Raw genomic sequence first — 22,206 nt, 5'->3', positions numbered from 1 at the left:
AAAAATAATGCATAAATATGTGCTTTTCAATAACAAGTGTTACCCACTTTGTTTCAGTAAAAAATTACGAATTGTATTCGAGAAATTTAAAAAAATGTGTTTGTAGGGGTGAACTTCAAGGGTGGTTTTCACCCCTTAAATGGGCTTATGGGCACGTATACAAAAATACGTGTCGAATATTTTTTGATATTCTACAATATATCACAATTTCAAGAAAATCGGTGAGGTACACTTCGGGTACCTTCCTTGTAAGATTTTAAAAAAATTAGCAATAGTCTTTAAAATTTCTCGTTTTTTTTTTAATTCTGGAAGTGCTAATCTTAAAGAAATCGGATCATCCTTTTGAAACCTTTTAAAATTCTGAAGAAACTTTTTTTTGAAAATCTTCAAAGATCTCCATTCAAAACAATTACAATTTTTCGCAAGTTATAAATTATTCTTAAGTCGTTTAAAAAATTTGAAATATGTCTGAAGCTGGTCTGAAAATAATCTAAAATTTCTGAAATTATAAAAAATCGACATTTTTGTAATGTTTCTGCAGGTTTTAATTGATTTGAAACGTTAAAATCTATTATTAAACAAATAAAAAAAATTATAATAAATAAAAATACGTGAAAAGATTTTGAGTTAAAAACTTTCCTTTTCAAACTTTTATATCAGATAAATTTTTGAAAAAGGATAATATTTTGAATAGAAAGAAAAGGAATTGGAGCTGTATGATTTCTAAATAAATGCGTTCAAGATTATCTAATTTTAAATTGTAAAATTTGGAATATAAATAATTTTCAAGTTGAGGCGATTAATATTTTATAATTTGAAATTTAAATTCAAATTGAACATTTATCCCTCATTTTCTCAGTTAAGAATGAAGAAACTTTGAATTGTAAACCTATAGGATTGAACTAATTCAAAAAAAATTCCTCATTGACTGCAAATTTTCAGAAATTTCAATTGTAAATTTTTTTAAATTTACATTTTTTATTATTTTTTTATTTAGAAAGAAAAATTCTTTAATTTTAATAATTTACTTTCGAAACTTTTTAATTTTTGAAAATTTTTAATTCAGCTTTAATTTGTAAATCTTTACAACTGAATAATTTTAAATTTCTATTTGTTAAAATTTAAGAATTTTCAATTGTACCTTTACAAAATTATTAAACATTAAATTTAAAATCTTAAAAACTTAAAAATTGAAAGAAATTGCAACTAAAAACTCTATAATTTTGAAGCTTTTAATTCTGAATTTCTTTCTTTTAGAACATTAACAATTAAAATCTTGACTTTTGATTGCTAAAATTATCAAAATTAACAAAATATAAGAATTTTCATCGAAACACCTTTAAAGATGAAATAATTTTAATTGTAAATCTAAAAAATTGCACTATTTCAATTAAACTATTAGGTATTCAGTAATTATATATTTTTTAAATTATTTATTTGAAATTTCTTTAATTTTGAAATTTTTAAATTAAAAACTTGACTTTTGATCTTCAGAGTCTTCAAAGTTTGAGAATTTTTATTACAAGACTTTGAAAATTTAAGATTTTGCAATTGTATCTCTTAAAAATTGAACTATTTTAATAAAAATAATAAAAATTACATCATTTACAATCATGCAGATTAAAAACTGAAGAATTTTCAATATAGACCTAATAAAAAAAATTTTTCGCAATTTTATCATTTTAAACTATAACAATTTAAAACGAAGCACGTTTGCAAATTTTTAATTACAAACATCTTCTAGCAGACTAAAATTAAAATTAAAATAAAAATTGTATAAAAAACGACGTACTTATTTTAATATTGATTTTAATGTATTGTTAATAATTATATTTTATGGTGATTGAAAATTGAAGCATATATTCTGATCTTATTTTGTTATAATTTTTTTATTTTGATATAATTTTGTTCCGTTAAAGTAAATAGGCAAGGAGCGTTACAGGAGTGAATTCCTATCTTACCGACTTCGAGAAAATTCTGAAACTGAAGTGGTTCGTGTCCGTGCTAAGCTTGAATAACATTCTTGAAACTTAGCACGGAAACGAACCACATCAGCTGCAGAATGTTCTTGAAGTCGGTAAGGAAGAAATTTACGTTTTTCTAATCTATAACTTAATTATTAATATTTAAAAAATTAACTTGCAGATCTTCACTGAAACATCATGTATAATAAGTCAAATGAATGTTGCAAGTACAGAGATAGAATTTCAGATCAAAAGAAAAAGAAAAAGACCAAAAAGAAAAAATTGATTGAAAATGAAAATTGTGAAGAAGTAGAAAATTGCAATCAAAGTCGCACTAAATGTTTACAAAAGAAAGGAAAGAAAGTCGTTAAAGTTGAATCTTCCAAATTTAAATCAGAGATGAATGATTTGCTTTCAAGACTTAAACCCTCCTTCCCTGAAAGAGAAAAGTACTTTAATCCACATCACGTTATTTGTTTTTTAGAAGGAATGAAAAAAAAGGATCTGAAACAACAAAATATAATTTATACAATCGAAGGTTCCAAATCTTACTCAGGTACGTATCAATTTTTATCTGCAAAAGGTCAATTTATAACCTAAGGAGAAACAGTTAAATTTTCAATGTTTTAAATTAAGTTTAAAAAGTAGTTTAACTAGTAAAAATAAAAATAATAATCTGTACATAAATTTTATATTAAAGAGACAAAATTTCAGATTGAAAACCCATAATTTTTTAATTAAATATTAAATTTCTTAACCACAAGAAATCAACTTTAAAACTTAAAGTGATAGTTAAATTTTCAATTTACAACATTAATTTTCAACTATAAAAAGCTAAGAACATTTTTCTTAATTAAATTTTCTACCAATGAGATGAATTTTCAAGTTAAATCATGCACCTTCAACAAAGTTTAAAATTAAAAATCAAAAACAGTTATATTGAAATAAAAAGATGCATTTTCAGCACACAAAAAAATGAATTTTCAATCAAGAACATTAATTTTCAAAAAAAATCTTTAACTTTAAAATTTAAATGATTGTTTAAAAAAATTATTGCTAAACAAAATAGTTTAATATTTAATTTTCAATCTTTTTTGTTTGATTTTTTAAGCAATATTTAATCAAATGAATTTTTAACTAAAATGATAAACCATTAACAAAAATATTTTATTTTCAAAAAAACAATGCAGCTTCACATCTTTTCTACTTAAATTAAAAAAAATCATTTTCTGCCCAAAAAAGACTAACTTTTAACGTAAAAATGGTATATCTGCAACCAAATAATTAAATTTGTAATTAAAGTAAAAATAAAATTCCAATCCACACGGAATGGGTACATTTTCAGTTAACAAAATTAATTTTTAACCATACAGGCAAGAATTTAATTTTTTATTAATTCTTCGACTAAAGAGATAAATTTTCAACTAAGAGTATTAATTTTAAACAAGAAAAGTTAAATTGAAAAATGAAAAAATTAATTTGAAAATAAATTAATTTAAAAGAAATTGAAGCTTTAAACTAAATAGATGAATTTTCAACTAAAATGATAAACGATTAAAAAAATGATTAAATTCCAACAAAACAGCTTAAACTTCAATAAAGTAGTTCAAAGAAAAAAAATTCAATAAACAAAATTAATTTTCAACTTCGACAAATGAATTAAATTTTTAAACCAAAGAGATAAGTTTTTGAATGAAAATATGAACTTTCAACCAAGATTCAAGTTTGACATAAAAATCAGTTAAGTTTGACCAAAAAGATAAATTTACAGCCAAAATTTTATTTTCTATTAGTAAAGACAAATTTCCAATAAAATACATCAAGTTTCAAACAAAAAGTTGAATTTTCAACTGAAATAGAGAATTTTTTCACCAAAAATGAAACTGATAACTTTTTAAATAAAATAATAAATTATTAACAAAAATGCTCATTTTGAACAAATTACCTCAACTTTCAATTAAGTACTTGGATTTTCGAAAAAAAACTATTTTGAAAAAAAAAATTTCCTTTTTAAACCAACCAGATGAATTTTAAACGCAAATAAAAAATCATTACTCAAAATCCTCCAGATAAATGTAATAGCTGATATTTCAGTCAAAAAATATTTTAATTTTAAATAGATAAGAGTCAAATTCTAAAAAAACGGTTAATTCTGAATCATAGAAGGATTTATTTTCTACAAATAAAAACAAATTGATCTAATCAGTAACACCCACTGATCGATTCAGTAGTTTTTGAAAGATTTAATAAGTAACTTCCACTAATTAAATCAATCATTTTATCTGATTTAAATTAAGAGTAAACGTAGAATTTCAAAATTAATTATTTTTAATGACTTAGTTTAATCATTCTAATTTAAAAACGCTTAAGTTTTTAAATGAATTTTTAAATAAAATAATAAAATAAATTTCAATGAAGAAAAATGATAAGCATTTTATAGTATCAAAAATTAATTTTTCATTCGAATATTTTTAATTTTGGATTTTATTTCTTTCAAAATAGTTTAATTCTATTTTTCTTGAAATTTGAACGCTTCATATTTAGTTTTTTATAATTAATAAGAAAAGAGTAGTCTTCTTTGCAAACTATTATAAAAATTTGTTGAGAATGTGTAAACAGTTCTTTCAAGTTTATTAATTAATAATAAAATTTTAATTGACATTAAAAGAGATAAAAATTGATTAAAAATGTGCATGAATAATGAGCTAAAAAAGTACAGAAGAAGACCGCTTAAAACAATTAATTAAAAATCAGTAAGATTTTCTGAATTAAATGCAAATAGGAAAAAATTTTGTAATTCAAAAAGAAATTTATAAGTCTTTGGAAAGATTGAAAATATTTAAAAAATATAAAATATTTCTGAAAATTTCTAAAATTGCCTAATGTTTTTTTAAATTGACTTTCAATTTTTTTAATGTTTTACAAAATCCTGTAAAAATTTTTTTTTAATTTTGTAGAATCTTTCTGATACATTTGAAATAGTCAAACATCTTTACTGAATTTTTTCAGGTATCTTAACAAAATTATGTTTAAGTAACCCTAAAAATAAATTAACAAATAATCATAAAAATTAATAGTTATATTGAAAAATTTTATTTTGAATAAAAAATTGCATTCAAGAATTTGTCCAATAATGTTTTCTTAAATCATTTATATTTTCAATGTTTTGAAATAAAAATCCAGAACAGTGAACGCACGCGTGCATAGTTTAAATATAATAATTGTTTATTCGCTGGATAAATTTTGATTGCCACATTGCATTGAGAATGAATGTCAGCTGAAGAACACTCTTTTTTTCTTATAATCTGAAGTTTGTTTTTGTTCACGTGTATCACACTTTGACCCAGTATTATCTGCGTAATTCATGTTTAAGTAATTACTGAATTGCTCATTAAACCCACAATGATGCTTTTAATAACACTTTAAATCCTGACATATAAGACTTTTATGTTCATCGAATTCTCATTTGCATAGATTATAATATAATCAAACACTTTTAATTTAAATGAATCTTTTTAAATAAAAGTGTTTGATTTCCAGTCAATAAATGTGACTGCTTTTTCAGTCAATGAAAATGACTGATTTTCAGATCATGATAGTGACTGATTTACAGTCAACCAAGGTTACTGATTTTCAGTCAACAGAATTGACAGATTTTCAGTCAACGGAAGTGACTGATTTTAAGATAATGATAGTGACTGATTTTGAGTAAATGGAAGTGATTGATTTTCAGTCAATCGTAGTCACTGATTTTCAGTCAATGGCAGTGTCTGATCAGACCATTCAGAAATATTTAAACACTGTCATTTTTCTACTGATAAACAAGTCATTTTAGCAGAATAATAAGTCAAACTTTCTGAATGAATAAGTCTTTGGAAATAACTTTTTAATTAATAAAATTGACTGACGTTCGTCAATAGAAGTGACTGATTGTCCGTCAATGGGGATTTCTCATCAGAACATTCAGAATTAATTATTTAAATATTGAAAGTTAAAGTTAAAATCATTCAAAATGACTAACTTGATTAGTGAAAGTTATTGATTACACCTTTCAGATTGACTAATTCATCATTGAAAATAACAGTTTGAATCATTTAAAATTACTGCATTCAGCAGTAAAAACTACATATTCAATTAACAATAACTATTTTTTCTTTAGTGAGTCAAATTGGCTAATGTGAATAGTCATTTTTGACTGATTTTTAAGTCATTGAATCCAAATTATTTTAAATAGTCAAAATAGACTGAAAATTATTTAGATATTTCTGATTTAAATTTAGAGTGGTAGATCAGGGTGGACCTAACTTATACATTTGAAATTTAATTTTTTAGGTTTGCTTATTAAAAAAAATATATTTATAACTTTTTTTCATCAAACCATGAACAGTGGAAGTTGTCTTGATTTAATGACAAGAATCAAATACGGTATAATTGCTGAGATCCTAAAATACTTATATAAATTTAAATAAATAAACATATTATTATATACTATGAAGTATAAATATACTTATTTAAATAATTTCAAATTGTTTTTCACAAAAACTATCAATCTAAACATGAAATAACTTTATTATTGATTTAAGAAAATAGTAAAACTTTAAGATTAAGAGGAGAAAAATTATTTAGAAAAATAAGAATGTTTTAAATAATTTCCGAATATAATTTTTTTTTAAATACCATTTTTAACGTTAATTTAGGTAGTTGTCGTACGAACAATCAGATTTCTCAAAAAAGTTTTCTATAGTTTGAAGCATTGAACTTATATTATTAATCATATCTTATGTGAAAAGAGAGATTTTTCAAATGTTAAAAATATATATAAAATGATTATCTTAACAATAGTTTTTGCAGCTGAGTTTTTGCTTACTGTATAATACTTGAAAAATTGTCCCTTAGTTAATAAAAGAAGTATCTTTTAAAAATACCGTCATTAGCATAAACTCGATATGAACTAGCTATTTCGATTTTTTCGGGCATCTCCCGGGCACAATAAAAGAGGACTGGAGGTTTCGAAATTTAAAATTATCAGATGACAATTACACCTTAAACTATAATTTAGAAAAAGTTAATAACAAGTACTTCTTTTTTTTTAAACTGAGTTTTTACCATTTCAAATTCACGTTTAATTTTAAAAATTCGGGTGTAGACAGATTAAAAAAATAGAATTGTTCCTCTGGAAAAAAAAATTTTGCTGCAAATAACATTTTCAGAAATTTCAGGTACGATGGGAAAATCAAGAAGGATGCAGAAAAAACCAAGCCAGGCTGTTAAATGCGATTCTATTTGTTCTTTTGATAGCGTTGTTGATTTAGCTGGTAATTTAATCATACGTATTCAATTGTATATAAATATTACAAAATTTTATTAAAATGTATTATTTTTTTCTGAAAATTTTTAGAGCTTAGTAGCGCTGGGAAGATACCCTTATATTTTTAGTCTTATGTCCGTCCTATTTCTTTCCCAGGAGGGGAGGTAACAGAATATTAGAGGAAACCTTGAAAGGGAATATTAGAAAAAATGTTGAAAGGGAAGTGAGGGAAAATAAGAAGTAGTGAGGAGAGGGGAAATGAGTGGAGTGAAAGTAAGGGAAATGATTAGTGGGAATGTAGGGAAAGTGAAGGGAAATGAAAGGTCTGTAAATAAGGGGAAACTATGGGAAATAAGGAGTAGGTAATAAATAGTGTAAATAGGCAAAATGATAAGAGGGAAAGTAGAGGAAGTGAGGGAAAATGAGGAGTGCTGAAGAAATTTAAGAGAACTACGGTACGTCAGAGGAAGTTAGGGGTGGAGAAGAGTGGGGCAATTAGGGTAAATGAGGGAAGGGGAATTAGAAAAGTTAGTTGTGCGGATTTAGGGGAAGTGAAGGGAAATAAAAGGTGTGGAAATAAGGGAAAGTAATGATGAATTAGGACTAGATAGTAGTTTAAGTGCGGACAAAGTATGAAAGGTGAAGTAGGGAAAGTGTGTGAAAGTGGAAGGTGGTGAAGAGAGGGGTGGGAGCTATAGAGGGTAAGGTAGAACAAGGGGTAGTAAATATATGGGAAATGGAGGAAGTAGAAGTAGAGGAAGTGAATAGATTTGAAGTATGGCAAGTGAAGGTAAATGCAAAGTTTGTAAGTGAGAGAAAGTGGGGTTAAATGAGATATGGGAGTAGTGGAAGTGCGGGAAAATATAGGGAGCGGAAGTAAAGAAGTGATTTTTAGTGGGAGAGTGAAGCATGGGAAGTAAAAGGAACTAATGGTGGATAAATTGGGAGAAATGAAGAAAGGGGGTATATAGGGAAAGAGGGGAGCGTAATTACAGTAATTCAGGGTAAGGGAAGAGAGGAAAAATTAATTAATGAAAGGTAAGGGAAATTAGAAAGAAGTAAATAGAGGAAATGGCGATCTATGAAGTAAGATGGAATTAAGCGAATTGTAGTAGGAGAAATAAGGGAAATTCAAGAGAGGAAAATGAGGGGTGTGGAGGTGTGGGAAGTCACCGAAAATGAGTTTGGGCGGAGCAGGAGAAGTGGGAAAATATTATATGAGTAGAAGTATGGGAAGTAAATGGATGGAACTAGGGGAAGTGAGGGGGGAAAGGAGGGGGCACGCGAAGTTTAAAGTGTGGAGTAGGAAAGCAGGCGCAAAGTGCCTATCTTGACTAAGTTTTTTCTACTTCATTATTTACTGTAGGTTTGACACTGACGAGAGAGGAAATGGAAGAAATTGCGAAAAATCTAAAGAAACAACAAAAAGGGCAAAAGAAGAAAAAGGGTGGACAGGAAAATAAGGTCCAAGAGCTGGTCGAAAAAAAGGCACCTGATGTCGAAGAAGAAAAAGAAGAAGAAAAAGAATTACAAAAAGAAGAAGAAAAAGAAGTAGAAAAAGAAGAAGGAAAAGAAGTAGAAAAAGAAGAAAAAAAAGAAGTAGAAAAAGAAAAAGAAAAAGAAGTAGAAGTTACAGAGGAACAGTAAACAAGGGCCAAAAATCCTTGTCAGAAACGTTTGAAATTAAGTCTAAAATGTAAGAAATGCAGAAAAAAAAATATTCTTATCTTTTTTCGATACTAAATGAAAATTTTAAAAGGACTAATCATATATCAAAAGTTCTTAAATACCTTATTCCGAAATTAAATCAGATTGAGAAAATTAGAAATTTTTATTTTATTTGATTCCATAGGATTTAAGAAAAATATTAGGAAAAAATTTCGAGCCTCTTAAAAGGGTATGTAGGAAGTCTAGAAATTATGCACAAAATTCAAAATATATATTTTTTAATTTTTGAAAAGCTTGTAAAGTTTTGAAATATTTTTATTCTCTTATACCTAGTGAAACATCCAATACCTTCTAAACTGACTCGAATGAAAACAAAAATGAAAAAAATCCAAAGTGATACAAATTTTTTTCAAGCAATTAAAGTGAATACTCAGTATTTCAAAAAATGTTAAACAAAATTCAGATTGTTAAATGATTCGAATAAATAATTTTGAAATTTCGACATTTTGAAGAGAAAAGACCAATTTTCTTAAGATCCTTAGGAAAATTTGTATTTTTGTATGATAAATTAATTTAGAGTTTATTGAAATATTTGAAATTATTTCATAAATTAGTGAAAAAGTTTCTGGAAGACTGCAAGGCAAGGTTTTAAAGAATTTTTCAAAATTTATAAAATAAAGATTACAATTTTTTCAATTTTGCAGCAATAAAAAAATGTTATGAAAAATTCAAGTAAGTTTAAAAAATAGTTAGCAGTTTTAGAAACTATAAAAAATAATTCTAAATTTGTAGAAATTTGAAAAAATATACAGCAAAATCTAGATTCGAAAAAATTTCAAAAAGAATATTTAGAAGTATTTTGCGAATTTTAAAATGTTTAAAAAAAAAATAAACCGAATTAATAATTAAGTACAAAGACTGTTTACAATTTTTTTTAACATTTTAAAAGTTTAAAAAAATTTCCGAATAATTCTAAAAATTTATAGGCATTTTTTTTAATTTGCAGTATTTAAAAAAATTGTGAAAATAATTCGAATCAGTTTACAAGATATCATTAGAAAGTTTTGAAAAAATTTGAAACCTAATTTATAATTTAAAAAGGAATACATTTTTTTAAAACAAAATTTAGATTTCAGACAACATTTAGACAATAGGCTTCGGATTTTTTTTAATGATATTTATTTTCAAAAATTTATTTTAAGATTTCGAAACAAAATCTCTAAGCATTTTAGAAATTGTGAAAGGTTTAAAGCAAAACAAAAAAATTTTTTAAGATTCGTTTAACAATTTGAACATTCTTTTTTTTTATTTAATTTTGGAAGAAATTTTTTTAAAAAAAGTTACAAATATTTCAAAAGATATCCAAAAATGTCGAAAAAATCGGAAAAGTGCTAAAGCAATTTTTCAAAAATATTTGAATATTTTTCAAAATTTTAGGAATAATTCGAGTCAGATTAAAAGATATTCAGGAATTTTATGAGGTTTGAAGTAGTTCAGAACTAGATTTTTTTAAATTTTTGGGTGAGTAAAAGATTGATATATTTCAAGAGAATTGGTATAAAATAGAGGCCTTCGTAAGGAATTAATTATTGATTGATTTAACTAATTAATTATTGAAAGTAGAATCAAGTTTCTTTATTAGTTTTTTCAAAAGAACTTTTATTATACCATTTCTGATTTTTCCGATATTATCTGTCGAATTTAAATGGAATTTAGATACGAGACGATATAATAATTGGTTATGAATGAATGCACGAAAAGTTGGTTTTAAGATATGTTTCAAAAATGAAAGAGACTGATTACAAAATTTGACGTTCTCGTATTGAAATGCAGTACTACTCCCTAGTAGATCAGTAATTCACTTTTGCCCCTAAGTATCAAAATTCTCGCTTTATAGCTATTTCAGGCATACCCTAGTAGTTTACTTGTGAGTCTGAGTAAAAAGTAACAGACCCTAGTAGTTCCCTAGTATCTCTAAATAAAAAAATCAAATTTTATAGCACTGCCTAGGAGTTCACTAGTGCCCCTAAGTCCAAAAAATCACATTTTCTAGTGCTTTCTAGTAGTTCACTAGTGCCCGAGTAAAGAATCACATTTTCTAGCGCTCCTATTATTTCATTAGTGCCCCTTAGTCAACAAAATTGCTTTTTTGACCCTTCCCTAGTAATTCACTAACGCCTCTATATCCATACATTTACATTTTTATCGCTTCTAGTAGTTCACTAGTGCCCCTTAGTCCAAAAATTTACGTTCTCTATCGTTTCCTAGTAGCTTGCTAGTGCCCCTAATTCCAAATTTTTACATTTTTAAACGCTCTCTAGTAGTTAACTAGTGTCCCCAGGTCCAAAAATTCACTTTATTTAGAGCTTCCTAATAATCTACTAGTACACTCCGTAATAGTTGACTAGTGCCCTTAATTCACATATTTAGCTTTCCTTGCTCTGTCTAGTAGTTCATTAGTGCCTCTCAGTCAAAAATTTTAATTACATACCCTCCCTAGTAGTTCACTATTGTGGATGCGTTCTAAAATAACACTTTTATATCGCTCCCTAGTAGTTGACTAGTGTCCCTAAGTCTGAAATTCACACTTTATTACATACCGTAGTAGTTCACTAGTGCCTTAAGTTCAAAGATTCATCACTTCTTGTGCTACCTAGTAGGTCACTAGTGTATCTAAGTCAAAAACGTACATTTTTAACACGCACTAGTAGTTCACTAGTGCCCCTACGTCCTAAAATCACATTTTATAGCGCTCCTTAGTAGTTTACTTGTGTCTTTCCGTTCTGAAATTATATTTAATACCGCTCCCTAGTAGTTCAATAGTCTCCTTACGTCCTAAAATAAAATATAATAGTACTCCCTAGTAGTTCGCTAGTGTCACTAGTGCACCTCAGTCAAAATTTACATTTTATAACACCCCCTAGTAGTCCACTAGTGCCGCTACGTCCAAAAATCACATTTTATAGTGTTTCCTAGTACTGCAATTCTGTCCTTTCGCCCTAAAATTACATTTTATCCCGCTCCCTAGTAGTTTAATAGTGTATTTAAGTCAAACATTCACCTTTTATAACATACTCTAATGCGCTAATGGTACCCCTAAGTCCAAAAAATCGATTTCTTAGCGCTCTCTAAGATTTTACTAGTGTCTCCAAGCCAAAAATGTACTTTTTGTAACACTTCCTAGTAACTCACTAGTGCTTATAAATACAAGAATTCATATTTTCTAGCTCTACCTAGTAGTTCGATACTGCCACAAAATTTTAAAAAATCACACTTTCTAGTTCTCCCTAGTAATTTGCTAGTGTCCCTAATTCACGGAATTGCCCTGCCTATTATTCCCTATAACTTCACTAGTACTATCATGTCCGAAAATCACATTTCACAGCGCTCCATAGTAGTTTACTAGTGCACTTAAGTCCGAATTTTACTTTTTCTGACATTTCCTAGTAGTTTATTAGTGCCCCTAAATCCAAACATTTACATTCTCTTGCCCTCCCTAGTAGTTCGAAAGTCTTTATTAGTCCCAAATTAGCCTTACATATCATTTCATAATATTTCACTAGTACCGCTAAGTCCAAAATTCACATTGTATAACAACCCCTAGCAGTTAACTATTGCCCCTGCGTCTCAAAAAGCAAATAATCTAGCGCCCCCTAGTAGTTCACTAATGCCTCTAAGTCCAAAAATTTACAATTACTACCGTTTCTCAGTAGTTCACCAGTGTCCTCAAATCAAAAATTCACATTTTATAACACTAGCTAGTAGTTTATTAGTGCCCTTGCATAATAAAATTAGACTTTATACCGCTACCTAGTAGCTGACTAGTGTCCCTAAGTCAAAAGTTCACATTTCACAATATACCCTAGTAGGTCACTAGTGCCCTTAACTTCAAAACATCGAATTCCCTACTGCTCTCTGGGATTTAACTAGTGTCTCTAAGCCGAAAGTTTCTATTTTATAACACTCCCTAGTAAGTCACTAGTGCTTATAAAAAAATTCACGTTTTCTAGCTCCTCCTAGTAGTTCGCTATTGCCACAAAGTAAAAAAATTACATTTTTTAGTGCTCCTCAGTTGTTCACTAGTATCTCTGATTCCCGAATTGTCCTGTCTATTATTCCCTAGTAGTTAACTAGTGCCATTGTGTCCAAAAATCACATTTCACTGCACTCCCTAGTAGTTCACCAGTTCACTAAAGCCCCAAATTTACATTTAATAACACTACCTAGTAGTTCACTAGTGGCTCTAAGTCCTAAAATTTACATTTTTTACCGCTTGCTTGTAGCTCACTAGTGTTCGAAAAAAAAGCACAAAACACTGGAAAAATAAATGTGGTCTTTATTGTGTATAAATTGTCAAATAAGTACCTTGATAACTTCCTACGAAGTGAGCGTTAGACCTAAATAGATAATATGCAGTCAGATTCGCGTGCGAATTGCCGTACATCGGCGACTCCTTATCAAAGACTTCTGAGTGTATACGCTCATTATCACAATTCTTTAAAACTCTTTCGAAAATCCCACGCATTTCATCATATCAAATGTGTTCAGTGAACGGACGGTCGTCAAAGAAGACGTTAGTCGTACTTACAAAATAATGGTTCATACCAATATTACACCCTTGCACAAGCAATGGCCTCGTTTGTGTCAGGAAACCGAAAGAAAGTCGTTAGAATTTTTATTCCAGCCGCGAAATAAAAGGATTTGTTATTCAGGAAAATCTCTGAGTAAGTAAAAGTTTTTCATTAAAATTTAGAAAACTAAACTCGAAATAAATTAAAACTTGAGATCTTTTTAAAGCTCTAACACTCACATAGAAGAAGCGGAAAGAAACAATAATCCCCACATATCTTTCCTTCTATTTCTCTCTTTTTTTGAAACCATAATAAATTTTTTTTTAGCTTCCAATATTTTGGTTTTCATTCGACACCCTTTTCCGGGAAATAAAAATCAATATTTCAACCAGTAGAATATGGAGACCGAGACGTTGGTATATTTTTTATTTTTAATGAAGAAGGAATATTGAAACATTGGTAAAAATATAAAAAAAATTTTTTTTCATTATTTTGATTTAAAAAAACGCTGAAATTGTAAAAGACAAAAGAAAAGAAAGGAAACTCAAAATCCGCTTCCTTATATTTTTCTCTTGTTTTTTTTTTCACTGACCAAAAAAATCTACCAATGCTTCGGCAATGAACAAAATCACCCATTTCCAGGCACTAAATCAAAATTTTTTTAACAATCCGAAAATGAAAGCCGAAACGTTTCATTTTTTGTAAAAGTTTTTTTATTGATATTTTCTGTGGCTTTTTTTCTGATGGCCATAAAATTATTGTCTTTTTTTTTGCACAGAAGAAATCAAATTTTCAGCAAGACAAAAATACTCTGAAACATTGGTAGATATTTTTTAAAAAAATATTTTGATTTAAAAAAACACTAAAATAGCAAAAGACAAATAAAAGCGAACAGCCCCCAAATTCCCTTTATTCAATTTTTTGCTCATTTTTTTATTTACAATAAAAAAATATTTAGAAACAAAATCTTCCAACGTTCAGGTGTTCATTAGACATCCTTTTACAGACAAAAAAAAACAAATTGTTCAGAATGTTAAAAGTGATACCCGAAACATTAGTTAATTATTTGTGATTTAAAAAAAATGTAATAAAAAAAATAGAGAAGAGAAGGATACCCCAAAATCCCCTTCCTTCTATTTTTTACTCGTTTTTATTTTTAATCACAATCACAAATTTTTATAAAGAATCTGCCAATTTTTCGACACTCATTTAATTTTATTTTTGATACAATACAAAACAAACGAATTTTTAAGCAAATCGAAAATGAACATTAAAACGTTAGTAGTTTTTATTTCTGAGAAAGAGGAAAGAAAATAAGGCAGAACCCAAATTTCGTATTTTTTCTCCATTTCGTTTTTTAATTATAATTAAAAACATTGACAACAAATCTGTCAACGTTTCGGTATTCATTCAACTTTCCTTTTGAGAAAATACGAAAAAAAAACAATTTTTAAGCAAGTCAAAAATGAACCCCAAAATATTGGTAGTTTTTTGTTTTTGAAAAAGAATAAATAAAAAAAGATAAACACCAAGTATTTTTTTCTATTTCCCTCATATTTTAATCATAATTTTCAAAAGTTTACACAAAATCTTGCAAAATTTCAGTTTTTATCTAAAAAATTCTTTTTTAGACGATAAAAGAAAATTTTTTAACAAATCAAAAATAAACACCGAAAAGTTGGTAATTTTTTGTTTTTGGAAAAGTGGAAAGAAAGGAAGGCGAACCCCAATCTATTTTTTCTTTTCCTCTTGTTTTTTAGTCACAATTAAAAACATTGACAACAAATCTGCCAAAGTTTCGGTATTCATTTAACTTTTTTTCCTAACAATACAAGCAAGCAAACAAAAAATGTTAAGCAAGTCAATGATAAACATTTAAAATTTGACAGTTTTTTATTTTTTGTAAAAATGAAAAAAAAAGAAGACAAATTCCTTTGTTTCTCTTCCTGTCGTTTTTTAATCACAACTAGACTACTATGTGCGTGCACTTATTTTCGTATTCGTTTTTATCATTTACCCAATTTTCGAATAACTATTTGTTTGTTAAAATTTTTTAACAAATAAAGTTTAACAAATTAACACGATATGTTAATTTAATATTGTGAAAAAACATAATGTTTGTAAATTGATATTTGGATAAATTCATTTAATCAGCTTATAATTAATTAATTAATTAATTAGTGTATTCATAACGTAAAAAACATTTAACCATCATTTTCTTTTAGTCATGGAAATCATTTTTATTCTACTTTTTTTATTTTTACTTTCATATCTTAAAATTTCATTAATTAGTAACCTTTATACTGATTTAAAAAAAATAATACACATTAACGTATAAATTAACAAATTTAATGCGAATACCCATTTTACAACATCAGAACCATTTGAAAAATTATGTAAATGAAAAAGGGACGTTTTAATATAAACAAGCTTTTATTATGCAAATTATATCCAATATTCCATTAGATAACATTCAAATGAATAACCAATTTCTTTAAACAATTTTTAAGAAACTAAATTTTAATCTTTATTTCATTTAATATTTCCAAAAATTATTTAGCTAATCATTTTAATAATTTTTAAATTATATTTACTCTTAATTTGAAACGGCATTTTTGTATGTTTAATTTATTATTAACCTTTAAAACTAATTTGAAAAAAATTAATGTTATTTACTCATAATTTTGCAAATTGAATTTAGATACTTATTTTCACTTCACAAACAGCAGGAAATTTATATAATTGTAACAGAGGCATTCTAAAGAAAAAATAAACTTTTATTATAAAAGTAATAGCTAATATTGAATTGCATAATCTGAAAGTGAATTATATTATTTATTTTATTTTATTACAACATCTTAATTTGAATCTTTATGTGATTCAATATTTTTGTAAAAATTAATCAGCTAAAAATTAATTAAATAGTTCACAACACAAAAGGCCTTAAGCAATTATTTTTATTGAAAAAGTCATATTATTTTTTAATTTATGTATTTTTTCTATTTGATCTTCAAATTGGGAATATTTCTTGTTCTTTTGAAATGATTTTAGAAAATTTAGGTTTTCACAAAATCATTTAATCAATATCCGGTCATCTCAAAACAAAAAAGTATTTGATTTGATTAATTATATGCTTTGAACTAATGCTAGAAAATATAAATTTTAGCAGAATCGATTAATAATATTAATTAAGCAACATCAAAATTATTAGAAAAAATTATTTTAATAGAGATATTTTGAACAAAAAGTTAATTTTGTTGTAGAAATAATAGCGAATATTTATTTACATAACGTTAATAATCAATTTATGTGACTCAATGGAAAAAAGTTTATCTTCAGTTTTTTGAATAAAAATCAACCAGTCAATAGTTATTTAATCAGTTAATAATTCAAAAAGCAGTAATAAATTATTTTCATTGTAACATGAAAATAATTTTTACCCTATATTTTGACAGAAACTTAATGTATTATTAATCTTTTAAAATAATTCCATAAAAACTTAAAACATATTGACATATAATTTTGCAGATTGAATTCAGATAATTATCTCAATACATTAAAGCATTTTTTAAATTATGAAATTGGAATAGGAAACATTTAAAATATAGATAAACTTTTATTATACATATCATATCTTATATTAAATAACATAAACTCAAAATAAATAATAAATTTATTTTCTTAGTTACAGAATATTTAATTTCAATTTTCATGTAATTTAATATTGTAAACAAAATTAATCATCTACTAAAAATTGACCAATCAATGACATAAAAATTATTAAATAAATGATTTGCATTGGATCATTTAAATAATTTTTATTTTTCATATAATTTTTTCTCAATTTGCACTTTCCTTTCTGTTTTTTGGATTTAGTAATCAACTAATAACCAATTAATCAGTTTAGAAGATAAAAAAGGACCATATAAAAATATAAATGATTCATATGTTATATTTTACTTCAAACTCAAAATTGCATTTCTAAATATTTAATTAATTTCTTCAGTTCACGTTTCAAACTAATTCCAAGTAAGTTTGAAATATATTTAGAAGTAATTTTGATAAAATTTTCACGAACAATTAATATTCTGCAGTCACAAACTCAAACACAAGACGTGTTTTGGGTTTATTTAAGAAAAGGAAACAACTTCGTTTGTAAACACCAAAAAGTTGGTATTTTTTTGTTTTAAACAAAAAGTAAAGGACAAAAGGACACCCCGAAATCCCTTTTTTCTATTTCTCTCACTCTTAAATCATAATTAAAAAAACATTTACAAAAAGTTTGCCAAGATTCCAGTTTTCATCCAAAACATTCTTCTCAAGACAATAAAATCGAATTTTTCAAAAAGTCAAAAGTGAAAGCCGAAAGGTTGGTGGGTTTTTTGTGAACGTTTATTAAATGTGATTTAAAAAAATAGTGCTGTAGTATTGTTGTTGAAAGAAATTGAAATACTTCAGACAATTAAGATCTTATGTTATAGATCCTTTATAACAAGTTTAACTGTACTGTATTGTGGTGGTTCGGAACCCACCTTAAACTGTAGGTCCCCCTTCCACCACCAAGTAAGTGTGTGGAGGGTGTGTAAAGGAATAGAGAAGGTGTAAGAAAAATGTAAACCCTTTGGGGACACATTAGAAGCTTCCACTACTACTGTACTGTATTGTGTTTTTTCAATGTCTTTAATTTATCTTCAATATCTGCATGAACAAATTTCATAGGATAATTAATAAAAAATAAAATGTTTTTAAATAAAGTAAATGTTAGTATTGTAAAAACATCCGTGTGAGACAAAATAGATACTATTAAAAATCTTGTTAACACAATGTTCAAATCATCACACGAGTCTTTCCACAATACTAATATTCATTTCATTAAAAACATTTTGTTTTTTAATAATTATCCTATGAAATTTGTTCATATACACATTAAATATAAATGAAAAACTTTAAAAGAACACAATACAGAACAGTTAAACTTGTTTCCAGTTCATAATATTGAGACGAAAATTAATATTCCTATACCTATCAATGGTAGGTTATCGTTTGAAGTAAAAAGAATTTTAAAAGACTTTAATATTAAAACAATTTTTAGAGTTGATTCCAAATTTAACAAATTGATAAAATTACGTGAAGATGTTTTAGAAACTTTTAATTTGACTAATGTATATAGTATATAAAATTGATTGTTTAGAATGTGAAATTTATTATATAGGCCAAACTGGTAGATTACTTTGTACTAGAATTAAAGAACATTATGATAACTTTAGACAGAGTCCAAAAAACCATAAAGTGATAGCCATACATCAAGTTCAGACCGGTCATGAGATTGACTGGAGACATGTCAAAGTTCTACATCATGAGCCTAATAAATTTAAAAGATTGGTAGCTGAAATGTTCTTTATTAAGAACAATGGGAAGAGATATCTTAATGTTGTCACTGATCTTGTGCATTATAGTCCTTTATATAACATTATTTCAGATTGATTAATTTCATTTCTAATGTTTTGACTCTTTTTCTTGTTATCGAAATTGATGAAAAATTGTGAAATTATCAAGTATGCCTTAGTTTTATTAGGTATGATTATTGAACTTTTATAACCTACCTTAACAATCAATCAATTTATTATATATTTTACTTTTTTATTCCGTACTAATTATAACTATAATTTCATTATAATATACATATTAAAAAGTAAATAAATCAAAATAAATTTGTTTACAGATTGATAATCAAGAATGTTTTATTTGAGAGGATGGGTTCATTCCTAATTGTATAATTATAATAAGTTGGCCAATATAGAACTATTGTTTCCTGATGAGGAAAACGTTTTGACTATCGAAACGTAGAATTTTTTGATGAAGGATCTATAACATAAGATTTTAATTGTCTGAAGTGTGTCAATTTCGTTCAACAACACTACTATAATTTATCATTATCTTAGACAAAAAAACATCAATATCAACACTGGATCAACAACTTTTTTGTCAACTATTTAGGTTCCTAATTGCAGACTGTCAAATTTTTCATATCTGAATTAAAAAATAATATTTTTTTAAGCATTCTATTTTTTTAATTCTATAAAAAACTCAAAATTATATAATTTTGAGAAATTGAAATTTGGTACCAAGCAGTTTGGATATTCTAATCCAAAATTATTAACTTTCAGCAAGATCTACACGTTCTCCAAAAATCGAAAGTTTCATACCGGAAGAGAGAAGAAAAAAGGGAATTTGGGGATTAGCTTCTTTTTCTCTTTTATTTTGTTTTCTTAAATTTAAATGACAGAAGGAAAAAATATCTAAACAAATTTTTTATTATCACTAATAAATTTTGATTAACTAAAATTCAATCCTAAAATTAAGGTTCCAGCATAACTGGAATCCTAATCCTTATTATATGAAGTTAGAGATAAACTGCTCATTACTTATATATAATGATTAAATTTAAATAATTGTTTCGGTTAAATGTTTATTATTTATCAAAATTAAGCGGTCAAATCTTACTGGTTTAATTTGAGATAGTTGTATTTTTTAATAATATTCAAAACCTGGTACTCCCAAAGGGCATAAGCCCGGAATCGAATTTTCAATGTAGTGACAATAAAAAACATTTTTCAGAGATAGATCAGATGCAAAAAAGCTCACTAATAAAATATAAAACCAGTTTCTGTACATATTAATTTTTTTTATAAATTTGAAGATTGTAATTATATTACGTAAATAATATTTAATAAAAAATAAATAATTCATCTCATTTTATATATAACATTTCGAATAAAATATTTTCGACTAAGATATTAACCTAGAATAAACTATAATACTTATAAACTGAAATATTATTCAAAGATAACAAAAAAGTTCTCATTACACGCTCAAAATCTAATTTGTAAACTACATTCCTAAAAAGTAATTAAATAATTTTTTTCAAAACAAAAAAATCAATTCATGAGGGCCACCATTGTGTACCATAACGTTTAGTTTAATTACTAACCAATTGAATGCAATTATTTTGGACCCTGAAGACAAATCCCCCAAAAACTATTTTACAAACAATTTTGAATTAATACCAAATTTTTTAAATATAACAGAATTGTTTAATGACACTATAATTAAACCATTTTATCACAGTTTCAAGACTTCTGAATGGCAACGCACCGAAATCTCCCATATCGTTTATTTCCCTCCCTACTGACTTTTGCTAATACAGCGTACGTGCTCAAATTATCAAAGAATGAGCTGCAATCTCCTTTTACTTAGAATTCTTGCGCAATGAGGAAAATACATACATGTTTATTTCTGATTTAAATAATTAGTTATTTTTATCGAGATGCACTTAATTATAACTAATCTTCACGATACGTTGTACCGAATGATACATACTATAATTGGTACGTGAGTTTGTAAATGACAGGTCTGGCACAGTAGGGCCGTCCAAATTTATTTTCTCAAACTTTCATGTAAATTTGTTTGAATTCAGCAAAAATAAATCCATTTTTTGACAAGAAATCCAGCTGATAAATCGCTAGTTTCTAAAGTGTCAGCTCAACGACCATCGCAGAGCGAAACTACAAGCATCGCATCGACACCATCTATCAATTTTTGTAAACAATGTCATTTATAGAATAAGCGAAGAATGAGTATATTCCATTTCAAAAATAAAAACTTTATTTAAACTAAAGTACAAAATGTACACATGATTTGTGTTAGAATATTTTCAAACGATTTAAATTAAAAGAACTATAGAAAATGAGAGAAGTAGGGAAAGTGAATCCAACTAAATTTCAAACCTTTGTAGATAATATAATCACGAATCCTAAAGTGGCTGAAAAAATTCCGTTTTGACTCAAAAAAGTCCAAGAAGTTTTTAACAGATATGAAAACATTTAATCAAACATTTATTTATTAAACGAAACAGAATAATTGATAGCGGAAGAAAAAGCGGGTGGTCAGCAATTTGAAGAATCGTACTTCAGAGTCGCAACAAAGGAAAACAAGATCATAGGTACATTAAAGCAAAGACAACCATTAATTGACAATTTAAATCATGTTAATCCTCTAAATTTGAATAATTCTCACATGGATTTGAATTCAAATCGAATCGTCAAATTACCTTCTTTGAATTTAGGAACCGCTGCCGGATGCTACAAAAAATGGCAGCATTTTTATCAAAAATTTTACTATTTTAATTCAGCTTTATTAGATCCTGCTAAAGAGGTGATAAATTTATTGGAATAACAAGCGATTATTATGAATTTCCTTTCAATAACTAAAAAAGAGATTTGAAAATAAAAGGCTAATGATACGTCAAAATATTCAAGCTATTTTTGCATTGATCCTATACAAAAGGAATCAGCCAGCTCACTTCATCCTTTAGTGTGGATAATATTTCAAACCATTTACGAACACTAAAGAATTTGGAAGAACATTTTGATAAACACCGTAGAGGAGCTCACCGAATTTTTATCAGATAGATGACACTTATTAGAAACAGTGCAAGCAAACAAACCTTTAGGAATTAGCTGCAAGCAAAATAAATGTATTTTTCATTTTCATAAAAGGTCAGATAAGAGTGTGTCTCATTTGGTAACCGAAGCAAAAACAAAGGGGGAGGGTCGGTAAGGCCGGTTTTTGGCCTAATTTATTTTTGGACCAAAAAATCTGAAAAAATCATGGTAGTATCTTATAAGTATCCCGA

General features: G+C 26.6%; 3 protein-coding genes across 3 annotated transcripts in view; 2 read left to right on the top strand and 1 right to left on the bottom strand.

Annotated features, from left to right (window-relative positions):
• LOC117176064 (putative uncharacterized protein DDB_G0271982) overlaps positions 1-8,990 on the top strand; it is an 18,478-nt gene extending 9,488 nt beyond the window's left edge. Inside the window, exons 2-4 of the mRNA XM_033366068.1 lie at positions 2,146-2,520; positions 7,184-7,279; positions 8,639-8,990. Coding sequence (XP_033221959.1) covers positions 2,163-2,520; positions 7,184-7,279; positions 8,639-8,919 — 735 coding nt within the window. The 5' untranslated portion in view covers positions 2,146-2,162 and the 3' untranslated portion in view covers positions 8,920-8,990. The remainder of the gene's footprint in view (positions 1-2,145; positions 2,521-7,183; positions 7,280-8,638) is intronic.
• Positions 1-13,381, bottom strand: part of LOC117176063 — a 43,890-nt gene extending 30,509 nt beyond the window's left edge. The window contains exon 1 of the mRNA XM_033366067.1: positions 13,306-13,381. The gene's annotated coding sequence lies outside the window, so the exon portion shown is untranslated. The remainder of the gene's footprint in view (positions 1-13,305) is intronic.
• Positions 13,382-13,501: 120 nt separating this feature from the next.
• LOC117176358 overlaps positions 13,502-22,206 on the top strand; it is a 40,119-nt gene continuing 31,414 nt past the window's right edge. Inside the window, exon 1 of the mRNA XM_033366601.1 lies at positions 13,502-13,664. Coding sequence (XP_033222492.1) covers positions 13,535-13,664 — 130 coding nt within the window. The 5' untranslated portion in view covers positions 13,502-13,534. The remainder of the gene's footprint in view (positions 13,665-22,206) is intronic.

This window comes from Belonocnema kinseyi, chromosome 7, assembly GCF_010883055.1.
Source record: "Belonocnema kinseyi isolate 2016_QV_RU_SX_M_011 chromosome 7, B_treatae_v1, whole genome shotgun sequence".
Taxonomy (NCBI): Eukaryota; Metazoa; Arthropoda; class Insecta; order Hymenoptera; family Cynipidae; genus Belonocnema; species Belonocnema kinseyi.
Note: the sequence above shows the minus strand (reverse complement) of the source record. Positions and strands in the feature narration are given on the sequence as shown.